This window comes from Cajanus cajan, chromosome 3, assembly GCF_000230855.2.
Source record: "Cajanus cajan strain Asha chromosome 3, NIPB_CcT2T_4, whole genome shotgun sequence".
Taxonomy (NCBI): domain Eukaryota; kingdom Viridiplantae; phylum Streptophyta; class Magnoliopsida; order Fabales; family Fabaceae; genus Cajanus; species Cajanus cajan.
The window spans coordinates 27,585,689-27,602,600 of record NC_138519.1 but is presented as its reverse complement, the minus strand read 5'-3'; the positions used below and the strand labels follow the sequence as shown (position 1 = coordinate 27,602,600).

The 16,912-nt window shown below is 41.0% G+C and overlaps 1 protein-coding gene across 1 annotated transcript; it reads right to left on the bottom strand.

Annotated features, from left to right (window-relative positions):
• Window positions 1-7,166: 7,166 nt before the first annotated feature.
• On the bottom strand, window positions 7,167-9,089 carry LOC145956190 (uncharacterized). The gene has a single exon (XM_083071756.1). It carries the CDS (start codon window positions 9,087-9,089, stop codon window positions 7,167-7,169), a length of 1,923 nt encoding a protein of 640 aa, XP_082927882.1.
• Window positions 9,090-16,912: the final 7,823 nt, after the last annotated feature.

Below are 16,912 nucleotides of genomic sequence, written 5' to 3'. Positions count from 1 at the left end.
TAATGGTATGCACCCCCCCCTTTTTTTTTTGTCCCTTGGGTTAAGGGTTGTAACGTTCCACACGCGCTGCGACCCTTGGGTTTCCCAACTCCACGCGCGACCTTTGGACTCTTATAAATAGGGTAGCCTTCCTTTTTTGTACTTCCTTTGCCTTTCTTTCTACCTGCGGCCTTTCTTTCTTCCTGCGTTCTCTTCTCCGGTGAGGACCTCTGCTCCATTTGAGAACTACGGTGGTGCGCGGTGGTGTACGGCGTGTTGGTGACATTTGTTGAGTGAGAAAGGGTCGTTTTTGTGTCTTTAGGTACGCCTATCTAATCCCCCTTTGGCCTTTCTTGATTATGGAGGACCTTTTAGTTCCCCCTTGTAGTTCAAGTTTGTTTATACCATGGAGGCTATAAGTTATGGAGACGCGTATAAGTGGGTTAAGGATGATGTGCTTCGTTGCTCATCTCTAATGAATTCGTGGGCTGAAATGGACAGTTTTTGTAGGGAGCATGTGGTGTGTATTGAGAGTGATAATGTGCTTGTTTGTGAGCCTTGTGTGGATGGGGAGCCTGTGTGTATTAGGGGTGACGGCATTGAGCATTTTACGTTTTGCTATGCGACTCTAATTTCTAAGCTTAGGGTTAGGTGGCCACTTTCCGATTTCCAAAAAGGGGTCCTGAGCGCCTTGAATGTGGCACCTACTCAATTACACCCTAATAGTTGGGCGTTCCTCCGAGCTTTTGAGGTTTTGTGTGGGGGTCTCGAGCTAATCCCGACTGTAGAAAAGTTTTTTTATTTTTTTGAAAGTCGTATCAATAAACGCAGTGGTTGGGTGTCTGTCCATGGGGTATCGAGTCGGGGAATTTTAACACTTTTTCAGTCGTCCTATAAGGACTTCAAGAAATCCTATTTCCGAGTTCGTTGTACGCCTGGCAACGAGGGCTTACTTAAAGGGTATCCCTTGTATTGGAACGAGAAAACTAAGCCCTGTGGTGGGTTAAGTCCTGACAAGGTTCCTGAGAAGGACCAAGAGGATGTTAGGAAACTGGAGGAATTGAAAACGATTTTCAACACCGCCAAACTCTTAGATTTAGAAAGTAGGCCCCATGAATTGAGAATATATATAGGTAATCGGTTTCTCGCCGATCGCCCCTTTTGTACCTTATTGTTTCTTTGTGATGCTTTATTTTTCGTTATAACATAATGTTTACTTGGTCATCGTGCAGATAGGATGGCGAGTATGAGCAATCGGGAATTGGCCAAGCTCTGGAAACAGCAACAAGCTTCCCAAGTTGCTAGGGTCGTGGAATCGGCGACTGAGAAGGTTGTGGAGACTGAAAAACCTGTGACTGCGGCGAGGGGTGTTGGCGAATCCTCACACAAGCGTCGGCGCGAGGGCGAGAAGTCCGTGTCGGTGGTGAACTTGGAGACAGTGGTAGCCACCGAGATTGATAAGGGCGATACCGAGGTCCAATCCGTTGAAAGGACTATTAGTGCTTGCCTCGGCGAAAATTGGGATCCAGTGGATCATGGTCACGAGCGTAGTGGCGTGGCCTCTTTCTGGGATGAAAAGTTTAATCACAGCGCCCATATTCGCGGAACGGATCTGCTTGAGGGAGACCGCGGCGACTTAGAAAAGATGAGTGCTTTCTCAATTGCAAAGGGAATTGAGTCCCTAACCAACCGTCTTTCGGTTCTCTCACTCGTCAATGAAGACAAAATTCGGGGGCTAGTGAGGGACTCCAAGGTGCAGGGGAAAAAACTCTCTTCTTTGGAGGACAGCTTGAGTAAAAGCAAGGCCGACTTCAAGTGGATATCCAACGAACGAGACAAACTGCTGGAAGGTCGTCGTGCTTTTGAGGAAGAGAAGAAAGCTTGGGCTGCCGAGAAAGTGGTGTTGGAGAAAGAGTTGGACGAGGCGCGCCTGTCTCGGGATAAGTCGACTGATGCTGCTAGCGTCTTCGAGAGTGATTTGTCCATGATGAAAGTTGAAGTGGAGAAGCTTCAGAACGACCTTCAAGCGGCCAAGATGGACTCTCTGAAGAAGTTCGTTGAAGGTTTTGATGCCGCCACAAGTCAAGTGAAGTTTCTCCATGCCGACATAGACCTTAGTGGGCTCGGCTACTTCAAGGAAATTGTGGATGGGGAACTAATGGATCCCCCAGAAGATGATTGAACCTGCTTTACGTTAGCCCTTTTTCGTGGAAACTTATGCGTGCCTCTAATATTCTAGGTTTTCTTTGTATTGAATTTTGATGTTTTGGATGTGTGATACTTTTCTTGTGTCTTAACGACTATAAAATGTTCTAAGTTGGGCCAATATGTCTTCGTTCAAATTCCGAGTGCTTTAGTGGTATGTAAAATGTTCTAAGTTAAAAGAATATTTTCCAAGCGTATTCAGCAAAATTCTGAGTTTAAAATTGAACTAGAAAATTTCCAAGTTAAATGAACATTTTTCAAGCGTATTCGTCAAAACTCCGAGCTTTCTAAGTTTAAAATCAAAAGTGATCGTTCCTAATCCGATTGGAATTAACTTGAAAATTTTCTAAAACCCAAACTTCAGTTAAATAATAGACATTGTTCCAAAGGCAATGAAAATTAGATTTTCCATGTGGTCGCCCATGTCCCGCACAAAATAATATAGGGAAACTTTTACGTTAAAAACGTAGCCACATGGGCGTCCAATTTCTGATTTGAATAGTGGCCAAAATGCCGACTCCAAATGAAGTGGAAAATTTCTAAGGGAGCTTAGCTTAATGGTCAGCCAAATGCCGACTTGAAATAATGTGGAAATTTTTGTTTAAATGAAACTTGGCCACATGGTCGGCCAAAGGCCGATTCATAATAATTGAAAAACTTGTCCAAGTCAAAATGAATCTTAACAAAATGGTCGGCCAAATACCCACTTAAGCGACACCTAGTACAATCGGTTAACTCCGACTCTAGCAACACTTAGAAAAAATTTCTAAGTTAATAACGAAGTTTTGAGTCGTTTAAATTCCGACCCACATAACGCTTAGAAAAATTTCTAGGTTAAACGTGAGACTTTATGAGTACAAATCGGTTAAATTCCGACTCAAGCAACTATTAAAAAAAATTTCTAAGTTAATAATGAAGCTTCGTGGATCCAGTCGGTAAATTCCTGACTACAATAAGTAATGCAATTTTTCCATGTAAATGAAACCTCGTGGAGTCAGTCGGTCAATTCCCGATGTCTATAAGTAAGGCAATTTTTCTAAGTTAAAAATGAAACCTCGTGGAGTCAGTCGTGGGCCGATTCATAATAATTGAAAAACTTGTCCAAGTCAAAATGAATCTTAACAAAATGGTCGGCCAAATACCCACTTAAGCAACACCTAGTACAATCGGTTAAACTCCGACTCTAGCAACACTTAGAAAAAATTTCTAAGTTAATAACGAAGTTTTGAGTCGTTTAAATTCCGACCCACATAACGCTTAGAGAAATTTCTAAGTTAAACATGAGACTTTATGAGTACCAATCGGTTAAATTCCGACTCAAGCAACTATTAGAAAAAAATTTCTAAGTTAATAATGAAGCTTCGTGGATCCAGTCGGTAAATTCCTGACTACAATAAGTAATGCAATTTTTCCATGTAAATGAAACCTCGTGGAGTCAGTCGGTCAAATTCCAACTTGTTGAGAACATCACCTTGTTAGAGTCGTCGTTTAATATGGGAATCGTTCATTTTCCGACTTATTAAGAACATCACTTTGTTTGGTCTTCGAGTTGTTTATACTCGCCCAGCCGGACTTTCGCCGACAATCACGAGTTTTTAGAGTTGTTTATACTTGCCCAGCCGGACTTTCGCCGACAATCATGAGTTTTGAGAGTTGTTTATACTCGCCCAGCCGGACTTTCGCCGACAATCACGAGTTTTAAGAGTTGTTTATACTCGCCCAGCCGGACTTTCGCCGATAATCACGAGTTTTAAGAGTTGTTTATACTCGTCCAGCCGGACTTTCGCCGACAATCACGAGTTTTAAGAGTTGTTTATACTCGCCCAGCCGGACTTTCGCCGACAATCACGAGTTTCTTCGAGTTATTTATACTCGCCCAGCCGGACTTTTGCCGACAATCACGAGTTTTATCTTCAAAATAGCAAATGTTAAAAGTCATGAAAATTATGCGTGAGAAGACATATTTATTAAGGATTGAGATGTGGTGCCTCGTTAAAAACCTTCTCAGCAAAAACCCCTCACATTTTTACGGGGACAAAATACTGAGTTAGGAAAAGAGTGCACCCAATACAAAGAGATCAGCTATAATAAAAACGTAAATTCGCCGCGTTCCACGTCCTCGGTATTATTCCTCCGTCCAAGGTCCTCAGTCGGTACGCTCCTTTGCCGACAACATCATCAACTTTGTAAGGACCGACCCACTTAGCTGACAGCTTGTTCCTCATTTGCGCCGCCTGAGCGCGCTTCAAAACGAGATCTCCCACCACAAACTCTCTCGGAACAACCTTCGTGTTGTACTTAAAAGCTGCTCTTCTATGGGCTGCCACTTGATTTATCCTTGCTTTTTCTCTTGTCTCAGCAATCAGGTCCAAATCAACTCGCCTTCCCTGGTCGGATTCTTCTTCCGAAAAGGCCGTAGTACGTATCGAAGGTTCCGCAACTTCGATCGGTATCATGGCGTCCGTCCCGTACACTAAGTTGAAAGGGGTATCCTGGGTCGAGGAATGCACTGTTGTGTGGTACGACCATAGTACCCGGGGAAGCTCGTCCGCCCAAGAAGCGCCTGAGTCTTGGACACGCTTTTTTAGCCCTGCTAGAATTATCTTGTTAGCCGACTCCGCCTGACCATTAGATTGGGGATGCTCAACAGAGGTGAACGTCATTCGGATTCCAATCCCTCGGCAGAACTCGCGGACTTTCGAACTTGCAAATTGCGTTCCGTTATCCGATACCAGCACCTGAGGAACACCGTATCTGCATACAACATTTTTCCACAAGAATGTCTTTACCTTCTCTGCTGAAATGGTCGCTACCGGCTCCGCTTCGATCCACTTGCTGAAATAGTCCACGGCCACTATCAAGAATTTTAACTGTCTCACGGCTATCGGGAACGGACCGAGGATGTCGATGCCCCATTTGTTGAATGGCCAGGGAGACAAAATTGAGTGAAGTCGTTCAGCCGAGGAGTGACGCAAGGTTGCGTGCCTTTGACATCCATCACATTTCTGAACCCAGTTGACGCATTCATTTCTCAGACTCGGCCAGAAGTAGCCTGCCCTCGCCACTTTGTAAACCAATGCTCGTCCTCCAATGTGACTCCCACACATTCCACCATGTATCTCGTCCATCACCCGTTGTGCTTGCGACATAGTCAAACACTTTAACAGGGGAGAGCTGAATCCTCTTCGGTACAATCTTTCGTTAATGACCACGAACCTGGCCGACTCCCTCTGTATTAGCGAAGCCTCTTTCTTGTCCTCTGGCAATTCTCCCCGAGTTAGGTATGCAATGTACGGTCCCATCCACGAATCGAGCTCTTCTTGGACGAAAAGAACACTCCCCTGAGGCTCATTAATACTGGGTTGTGCTAAGGTTTCCTGGATGACCGATCGAGTGGCTCCCGGCTTCTTCGTGCTAGCCAGCTTGGAAAGGAGATCGGCTCTCGAGTTCTGCTCTCGCGGAACGTGGTTAAGCGTGAACTCTCGGAAATTCTCCGATAGAAACTTAACTTTTTCCAGGTACTTAGCCAGTTGAGGGTCCTTCGCTTGGAAAGTGCCTGCTACTTGCCCCGTGATCAATTGAGAGTCGCTTCGTGCTGACAAAGTTGTCGCCCCCATTTCCTTTGCCAATGCCATACCAGCCAACAATGCCTCATACTCGACCTGATTGTTACTTGCTCGGAATTCAAAACGCAGCGAATGCTCCAACAAAACTCCTCCCGGTCCTTCCAAGACGATTCCTGCTCCACTTCCCCCGAGATTTGATGCCCCATCTACTGACAAGATCCACTGCATTTCTCCGACCTCTCCCTCATCGGCGGGCGCGGTCAGCTCCATCACAAAATCGGCTAGCGCTTGAGCTTTGATTGCTCCTCTCGGCTCATACTTAATTGAATGCTCCGATAGTTCTATAGACCACTTCATCATTCTTCCCGCTAGGTCTGGCTTTTGTAGCACTTGTCTAATCGGATGGTCCGTACGCACAATCACTTCATAGCTCTGGAAGTAGTGCCTTAACTTCCGCGCAGTCACCAATATCGCAAGTGCCAATTTCTCAATCTTTTGATACCTCGTTTCTGCTCCTTGTAGGACTCGACTCACGAAGTATACCGGTACCTGGGTGCCTTCCTGCTCTTGGACCAACACTGCACTGACTGCTCGGTCGAATGCCGATATGTAAACCAACAAGGGAAGATTCAGTTTCGGCTTCGTCAGTATCGGCGGCGATGCTAGCGACCTTTTGAGTTCTAAGAAGGCTTCCTCACATTCGTTTGCCCAGACAAATCGGTCATTCTTCTTTAAGCATTGGAAAAGCGGCAACGCCTTATCGGCTGACTTGGAAAGGAAACGTGATAAGGAAGCCATCCTTCCCGTGAGCTGCTGCACCTCCTTTATCGTGGAAGGACTCCTCATGTGAATGATCGCCGAGCATTTGTCAGGATTTGCCTCGATGCCGCGATGAGTTAGCAAAAAACTCAGGAACTTTCCCGCTTGGACTCCAAAGGAACATTTCTCGGGGTTCAACTTAAGCTGGTATTTTCCTATGGTATCGAACAATTCCCTCAGGTCGTCTATATGCCGGTCCAAACTCATTGACTTTACCACCATGTCGTCCACGTAGGCCTCCACGTTCTTACCCAACTGATCCACCAACACTTTGTCCATCAGACGTTGATACGTTGCCCCTGCATTTTTCAATCCAAAAGGCATTACCTTATAGCAATAGTTGGCCTGGTCAGCAATGAACGCAGTTTTATCCTCGTCGGCTGTGTGCATTCGGATCTGATTGTAACCAGAATACGCATCCATAAAACTTAGCAACTCGTATCCCGACGCACCATCGACAAGGCAGTCTATATTCGGTAGGGGGTATGAATCCTTCGGGCACGCCTTGTTTAGATCGGTGAAATCTGTGCACATTCTCCATTTTCCGCTGCTTTTTCGTACCATCACAACATTTGCAAGCCAAGTCGGGTATTGTATTTATCGGACGAATCCTGCTGTTAGCAACTTGTCGGTTTCTTCAGCAATGGCTTTGCGCTTGTCCTCACCAAACTTCCTCCTCTTTTGGATGACGGGTTTTGCGCGTGGATCGATGGCTAGCTTGTGGCACATGAAATCGGGGTCCACTCCTGGCATATCTCTGACGTGCCACGCGAATGCTGACACGTTCGCCCTTAACACTTCAACCAATTTCTCGGCATCCTCCTGACTGAGGGATGTACCAACCTTCACCTTCTTTCCCTCCATCAACGTCACCTCCTTGATGTCTTCCGCAGGGGCTGGTCGGCGATCAAAATGGCTCACTCTGGGGTCTAGGTCGATGGAGTGGACCTCCTGCTCCACCTGTGCCGTATACAGTCGTCTTCGTGCTTTCAAACTGTCGCCATAGCATTTCCGAGCCACCTCCTGGTCCACTCGGAGAGTGCCCACAGTACCATTCGGCAACGGATACTTCACCTTCAGGTGGGAAGTAGACACCACCGCTCCTAGCTTGTTCAGGGTCGGCCTGCCGATCAATATACTATAGGATGACTGCGCGTTGACCACCAGATACCGAACAACCACCGTCTTCATCTGAGCGCCCTGGCCAAAGGTTGTTTCCAGGTCGACATATCCCCTTGCAATGACCTGGTCTCTTGCAAAACCCACTAAAGTTCCTGCATAAGGGATTAGTCGTTCGTTAGGTATCTTCATCCCCTCGAAAGTTTCCCAAAATAAAATGTCAGCGGAGCTTCCCTGGTCAATCAATACACGCTTCACGTTGTACCCCATGACGATCGCCGATATGACGACGGGGTCGTCCTCATGAGGGGCCACTCCCTCATAATCTGAGTCCGAGAACGAAATCACTGGCTGAGTAGGTCGCCGGAACTCCGATAAGGTGAGCACTGACCGAGTGTACCTTTTTCGTGCAGAAGAGGTAATTCCCCCGCCCGCGAAGCCCCCCACTACGGTGTTGAAATCCCCATGGATTGGTTGCTGATGGACTTCCGACGGTTTTGCTGGCACGCCTCCGGGAGGAGTTCTCTCTTTACGCCTATCCCTCCCGGCGTCGTCTTGCGTACGCCTGGGTCGCCTATCCGACGAGCTTCCCTCCTGCTTTTTCGCTACGAACTCCTTCAGTCGTCCCTCCTTGATCAACCGTTCTATCTGCCTTCCCAGAACGAAACAATTTTCAGTTGTGTGCCCGTGAGTCCTGTGAAACTCACACCACGCGTTTTTGAAAGGGCCCAACTGACTCTCCGTCACCGCTGGGAACTCAAACAGCGAGGCACTATTAACATTGTGGAGTATCTGTCTCCTGGGAACAGTGAGTGGAGTGAACTTCTCTTCTTCATCGCCCCGCATCCACTCGCCTCTTAACCGACCACCATGATCGGCCTGTCGGTAATTGCCTTCCTTCGCACTGTACCGGTCGCCCCGCTTATTCCAGTCTGACCGAGGTCGGAGATGTTTGTTTCCCTCTTTATTTCTGCCTCCTGCTTCTCGGTTCTCAGCCGCCCATTTAACAATCTGGTTTTCCTCCGTCTTGATGTGGCTCAAAGCAAAAGCCCTTACCTCCGACATCGTTTGACAGTTCGCTCTTTCGAGTGCAATGTCGAAAGCCCCAGACCTCAGACCTTTCTGGAATGCGATAACCGCCATCTTCTCGTCCAATGATGCTATCCTCAAAGCGACCTCATTAAATCTTTGCAGGAAATCTTTCAGAGATTCCTCGCGTTGCTGTTTGAGATCGAACAAATCCGATGTGATCGGCGGCTTCTTTTTGTTAGCAGCGAATTGCGCCATGAAGAGCCGGCTGAAAACATCAAAATCGGTGATCGACCTATCCGGGAGACCGCTAAACCAGTCGAGTGCCGCCTTCTTGAGAGTGCCCATGAACAACTTGCAACGGACTTCCATGCTCCCTCCACAGATTAACATTTGAGCCCGGAAGTCTGTCAAGTGCTGACTGGGATCTTACGTTCCATCGAAAGGCTCGATCTACGGTATCCGATGATCCCTAGGGATCACCTCGGCCTCTATGGCCTCCGAAAATGGTCGAAAGTCCCTAGGGACCTCCAACATGACGTCCTCCTCAACAGTCCTAGTACTGGCCGCTACTCTGGCCTGCAGCTCGTCGGCTCTTCTCCTTATCTCCTCATTTTCGCGTTGAATGGCCTCCTCTCTCTCCCTGGATCGTGCATTGTCCTCCCTTAAACCATTGATCATGGCCATCATCTCCTCCATGGTAGGGGGTTGAGAGTTGTTGTTGTTGCCGCCTCTCGCCATGGTAAAGTGTAGGTCTTTCTATATGACTTGGGGCGTAGGAAGAGTTTCACCGTAGCCCCACGGTGGGCTCCAAAATGTTCCGGCCAAGGGGTGGACTAGGGTTTTTTCCTAGGTCGTGCCTCAAAGCCAGAGCATTCAAAAGTGTGTTCTGCCGTCTCAACTCTAGGGTTTCAGGCTTTATGGTGCGTTGTTCGTGGGCCTCTTAGACCCCGAGGATCAAGGGATTTCCCTAACTGTTCTTATCACGATGATGCGAGATCAACGGGAACGAGTTCAGTCGGGGTCCGACCGACAGGGTCTATACCGAAAATCCGACGAGATAAGTGCCGAGTGGTTCCCTGGTAGGCAAGAGGAATCGAGCTCGCTAAGCCTAGTCGGGCTATGACCGAATAGGCTTTTACTGAACCCTACATCGGGTTAATACCGAGTAGGAAATCATGGTCACCTTATCTCCGAGTGCCCATAAGGCGAGAGGTTTTAGGGCCTGGTTTCCAAGTCGGGTAATTTCCGAGTATAGGGCTGTTGACGTCCTATCACCGTTAAGGAGATCAGATCGGCCCACGACCGAGACGGTACACTTGCCTTCCAGCCTTGAGCCTGTGAGGCGTGGAGGCTAAACCGAGTGTACATCTTAACGACATCGGACCTAGGCCGAGAATATGTATCGGTCTATGTTCGAGACGGTACAGTATCATTTTAGGAGTTGTTGATGTAATGGATGTTTCGTGATGCATTAAAAACTTGACAATGGGAGACTCATCACATTAATTTGTTTGATATATAAATTCTTTTTATTGAGGGATATGATTAAATGGAGTGAACCAATTGTATATGTATTATTTGTACATATTTTAAGAAAAAAAATCATATGGATAAGCAGCACAAGGTAGATCAACATATCCTGTCTACTTACGAGTATTAGCATCTCAAAGTTGAACATAAGGTTTTGTTCCCATCCGATATCATAAACTACCTTTTCACTGGAAGCCCCTAATACGACCTTGCTAAGAATCACTTCATGAAAATCATAAACCTCTTTCAGTGTAGCCATTTAGTACGACCTCCGTAAGGTCATTGTAGAAGGTGGTCGTTCCATTTGCATCTATTTTCGAAATAAACCTTTCTTCACGAGGGCCCTCTAATACCACCTCACTATGAATTAGTTCACGAAAAGTGGTCTTTCTAGTTGTTTCAATTACATCCATTTTTTTTGAAACAAACCTTCTCATCCGCTACATCCTCTGTCATACACAATTTGGGTAGGTTAAAATTCTTGTAATCATATTTGATATAAAAAGTTCTTGTGAAACATTTCCATCGACATAGATAAGAGGTGTCGAATCACATTAATTATTTATGTATTCTTTCTAAGATCTTTTGCTTGTGTAGGTAATTATGTTCGTGTCATTTTTCCCGATAGTAATATCAAAGTTATGATCCTTAATACAAAAGTTTGATATCTCATTGTTTGATGGGAAAACCAATTTTATGATTTGGTAATGTACCGTGTAAGATCTTTTGGTGCAACAAGATCTTGATGAGGTTTTAGAAGGTGAAAAGCCAACTTCCATGAATGATGGGGAATGAACCAAGATCTAAAAGAAGGTTGTGAGCATGATTTGATTAACTTTTGCTCTTGAGATCAAGTACAATGTGATGAAGGAGACAACACCAAAGGCTTCATGGGAGAAGCTCAAAAGCATTTATGTATTCAAGTCATTGACAAATCATCTATGTTTAAAGATGGAGTTGTATGAAATCAAAATGGAGATGGGAGGGGATCTCCATGATCACATTAATAAATTCAACTAGCTTATGTGCCAATTGTTAAATGTGGATGACAAAATCTTTGATGAGGAACAAGCATTATTGTTGTTGGTCTCACTATCGAGGTCCTTCAAACCTTTGGTTCAAACATTGCTTGTAGGGAGGATGACATTGAAGATGAACAAGTTGATTGTCGCTCTAAGAGAAAATGAGAGAATGATGAGAAACGAGAATATTAATAATGAAGGTCAAGCACTAGATGTGGAAGAGTTTGAGCAAGGGAGGAGTCATTCAAGGAGATAAGATGGGTCGAGAGGAAGATCAAAATCCCAATCACGTCAACAAGATATAAGTAATGTGCAATGTTACTATTATAGGAAGAAAGGTCATATGCAAGCAAGATGCACTCAAATAAAGGAAAACCTAAAAATAAATAAGAGCTATGAATAAAGATGGCAACAACTCTCAAACTAATGTGGTTAAGGGCCTTGAAGATGAAAATGTAGATGTATTTTTGGCAACATATGAGGAGGTTGCTAAATCAAAATGGATATGGATTTTGTTTGTTTCAAAACACATTTGTAGAGATCGAGCAATGTTTGACACCTTGAACATGAATGGGGAGTTTGGTCATTTCAAGATGGAAAATGGTGAGATAATAAAGATTGAATACATTGGGAGTGTGAGAATGAAGTTCTAATTGTCCAAACATTCCAAAATGTGAGATATGTACCTTCAGTTGTCGCTAATATCATATCACTGGGAGATATGACATTGCAAGGATACAAGTATGTTGGTTCAAAGTGGAGATGCAAGGTGTATAAAGGGAAATGTTTGGTGTTGCGAGAGAAGAAAAATATGAGAAGAATCTTTGTTACTTGAAAGGATAAGCTTTGAGAAGTAAAGTTAAGAATAAGGTAAAATTTTATGATAAAGTCATTATTTGAAAATTTTAATTGAGGGGTAAATTGTTGAAAAATAATTGAATTTTCAAATAAATGATAAATCATGAGTGAAGAGTCATGAATGATAAGTCATGAACAAAATTTATTAATAAAAGTTTGTGAATGAATGGTTATTTCACCTCCTATAAATAAAGAGTCTTGTGAAGTTGGTAAGATAATAAAAAATATCAAGGGCGAAAAACGTGTGTATATGCGTGTGTGCTCATTTATGTGAGAGAATCTCTTATAGCAAGTGTGTTATCATTTCTTGTAACTTTAGAGTGAGAATATTCAAATTTATAGAGTAATATACACAATTTGGCGTGAGTTACAATTTTTGTAATTATGTTTGATACAATGAAATTTTTTTTAAACAATTCCGTGGACCTAGATAAAAAGTACTAAACCACGGCAATTATTTGTATATTCCTTCTGAGTTCTTTTAAATGTGTGATTAATTCTGTTTGGGTGTCATATTTTCCAACAATTTGAAATGTAAAATTTGATCATATTGAAAAGCAAGTGACATTATGCAGTTAAGGAAGGTATTTTCCTTGAGTTCCTTAATAACACATTGTCTGAAATATTTGTTTCTAAAATATATGTGCCAGTGGACAATGTTATGAAGCTCAACAAAAACACCACCAAAGATTGCACAATGTCGTCCTTCAACACAATCAACTTTACTTTTTGGGAAGACAAAGGAACGCGGTGGATGAGAAGGTTTATTTTGAAAATAGATGCAAATGGAAAGACCACCTTCCACGATGACCGTATAGAGGTTGTATTAGGGCATCTCTAATGAAAGTAACTTATTTGAGTTGTTTCATGCATTAGAAAATGAAAAAAATAATCTCTAATGTACCATGTCAGTATTAAGCAACTCAAACAGAAATTTACTCTAATGGTAAGAAACTTTAAAAAATTCAACTTTTAGAATATTTTTTCAAATAATTTATGAACCAAATTAATTTTTTTATTAAAAATGACAAATGCACTACAATAAGAGAAAATAAATTATGAGAAAAAATATACAATAAGTAGATATTAAAAATAAAATAAAATAATAATAAATATATAAATATTAAATTTTTATTAATTTAGTTTTTATTTTTTTTTTATTTTTTATTTTTTTTATTTCTTATTTCTTTAACCCAACGTCTCTTTTTCTTCTTCTTCCTGAGAGGTTCTTATTAGAAAAAATCTAAGTCCCACATCGACTAGAGATTAGGCAATTACTTAGTATATAAGTAGAAAGCAACCCTCACCTTATAAGCCGGTTTTGTAGGGTTGAGTTAGGCTTAATCCACTATTCTAACATGGTATCAGAGCCATTTAGATCCACTTTAAAAATAGGTTACCCACCATTGATTGATACATGCACCATAGGCATGAGGGGGTGTATTTCAAGTCCCGTCAATCTAATATCATTGAAAAAGGGCCACCTACCATTTATCCACGTACCAAGCCCAATAGTGCTGGACGTGAGGGGGGTGTATTAGAAAAAATCCAAGTCCCACATCGACTAGAGATTAGGCAATTACTTAGTATATAAGTAGAAAGCAACCCTCACCTTATAAGCCAGTTTTGTAGAGTTGAGTTAGGCTTAATCCACTATTCTAACAGTTCTTTTCGTTTTTCTTTACCCTTCCTTTTCTTCAACTCCTGCTTCTGTCGTCGCCGCCACGCGCGCCAGGTCCAGGCAGAACGTCCACCCGTGCAAAGCTCAGGAACACCCACCCGCCTCTGCCGTCTACCCACCGCGCCTCCTTCCGTTCATAAAGGTAAGGAACGGTTACTTCACTAAGCAACCCTCTCTCTTCTGCTTGGTGTTTGCAATGAAAGGAGTGTATAGTTTTGAGGTCGAAAACCACAACCTTCCATGAAGTGATTTCTAACGAGGTCGTATTAGGATATATTGACTAACATGGTGCTCTTTTCCACGTGAAATTTCTTTCTTGCAAAAGAATGTTTACTAATAGTACTTTTACAATGGATTTACTCAATGTAATCATGTTCTTTCAATAAAAAAAAATTCACGTATTGGACAAACGTGGTGAGTCTCACACCGTGGGAGACATGCATGGGGCCTCCGCCCTAGCCACCATATGAAAATTACATATTTTAAGCAAGTTACGTCAAAATGGAACATAGACGTAGATCTTTACATCTCCTGATTTTAAGAAAAATACATCTACATTGTTTTGCTTAAGCGGTTTTTACCTCCTCTAATTTCTCAATTATTATATTTTCACTCTCCTTAATTTCTTAATTATTATTCATTTTATCTTAACTAAATTATATTTTTGTCCCTTTATTTTTATTAATTTGTAATTTTAGTCTATATATTTTTAAAATAGAGATATTTAATCTTTTCATTTAAAAAATAAAATTTTGATCTTACCATCAATTTAATGCTCATTAATCACTAGCTTTTGACATTATTTAATGAACTATCACCACTTATGATATATTGATGTGACAATTTACTTGATATATAGAATTTTAACAAGTAATTAATATTTATTTTATTAATAAATTTTATTTTCATGATTTATTTTTAAAAAAATTTATCTCAATATATCATATTATTAAATATCACATCATTGAAATACGAATAAATATTAAAATTTAATAATTAATAAATATCAATTTCTAAAAAAAATCAAAATTTTATATTTTTAAAATTAAAGAGATTAAATATTCTTTATTTTAAAATAGCAGGAGTAGAATTGCGAATTGACAAAATTAAAAAAATAAAAAAATACAATTTAGTCAAGTTAAAATTAATAATTAAGAAATTAGAGACTATGGATTTAAAATATAAATTTAGAGGAGGTAAAAGATCCATAATCAAGAATTATTGGCTAGTTTGTTGTATTTTTTTTCCCATTGTTATGATAAGACTTTAAATTCTCATTGAAAATGTTTGTTGTTTACAAATATATTTATATTCATTTTTTTAAATATTGTTTTTTCTTTCTCGCGATTGAATAACAAAAGGAAAAAAATTCTTAGAATTTTAAAGATTTTTTTATATTTTTATATAATTTTCATTGAAATTGCGAACTAATATGTAGATAAATAGATCAAATGCGAGCCAAAGTCCTTTAGACTATTTATTTTATAAATTAAACTTATGTAATTCATTTTATATGGGTTAAATTGGCCCTGATACCCACTCCTAGTCACACCACTAGTTAAATGTGAGATCCACAATATACTATCATATTGAAGGGGATGAAATATCTCAAAAGTAAAATTTTTAGAATAGGTGATATAATAACACTTCGATAGCGAATGACTTAGTATGTCTAACAAAAATCGTTAAATTATACTTTTATATAATATTAAAAAGTGAATTTTAATCTAAATCAATCCTACAAACTAACTTATAAGTATTCATTGGTTAAAGTTGAACATTTTGAATAATATATAAGTGAGAAAAATCCACCAACCTAATACCTTAATATTTTGAATTATGATGTGATATCAAAATCACTTATATGATTTACTCAATACCCAAGAATGAAGTGTTCCCTAGCATTCAACTTCCCAAGAATTGTATCAAAACCAATGATTCAACCAAGTCATTGGTGATCGACTCAAATAAGTATTGGACTATGAAATTGATTGTAGACGCCAAAAGTGAATTGACATAGGATCCAAGAATGAGATCATCCTTATATCGAAAAGTCTTCCTAGAAGTGTAAAAAACATGTCTCGTTAATGTGCAGCGATAATGCAAGTAGGCTACCATTAAATGCTTGTGAATGAAAAAAAGACTTCAACTTGAGGAGGGAGCGTGACCATGTGAAAGAGACTCACACTTAAAGAACAATGTTAAATTTCAAGTGTAAAGAGAGTTCCAAATCAGTTAGAGTTGAACATATTAAGTAATATATAAGTGAAAAAGGTTAAATAACTTGATACCTTAAAATTTTAAGTTATGATATAGTGTCAAACTCACTTATGTGATTTACTCACTACTCATTAATAAAGTACTCTCAATTGTTCAACTCCCCAATAATCTCTACTTATATACTTTATTTTGATCATATTATTAGTCCACATGGTATCTCTATTATCACCTTGTCTTTATCATACTTAACATGTTTCCCTTATTAAAAAGTTTCACTAATTCTGTTCAAAAAAAAAAAAAAAGAAAGAAAACTCCACTAATCACAACACCCTGTATCTTTTTTTTAGGATGTAGTATGTGAAGTGAGGTAACGAAAAATTGTACCAAAATGAAGTGTGTACGTATGAGGCAATGGTGTAGGGACAACAACCAATGCTCTGACGTACTTCAGATAGCAGTGTAATTGGGTGCAGGCTGCAGAGTCACGATCAGAAGATGTGCTTCTGTCTAAAGAGTATGTGCTTTTTTGGTATGGAAGGAGAAAATGAGTGACATTGTAAGTATGCATAGCTTAAGTGGTATATGGACCAAAAAGAATTAACAAGGATGAGCAACAACAATGTGGCACCACATGAGCGTTGTATAAAATTGCTCGGGAGGGAATGTTAATAAAGATGAGGATGCGGATACATATCTTAGCCCTGGTGTCTAAAGCTCAAAATTGCAAGAAAACAAAAAAAGGGAATGGGTAGCAAGGTGAGGCCACTTCAACTATAAATTTCATTTTCTTTTTGACTAAGAGCAAAAACTAATATTTTCATGAGAAACATTTAGAACAACAAAAGTCTGCACACAAATGTTTCAGATATTGAGATCAAGCA

Excerpts from the sequence above, each read along its gene's own strand:
- LOC145956190 (XM_083071756.1), bottom strand. The coding sequence starts at position 9,089 with ATGGAAGTCCGTTGCAAGTTGTTCATGGGCACTCTCAAGAAGGCGGCA.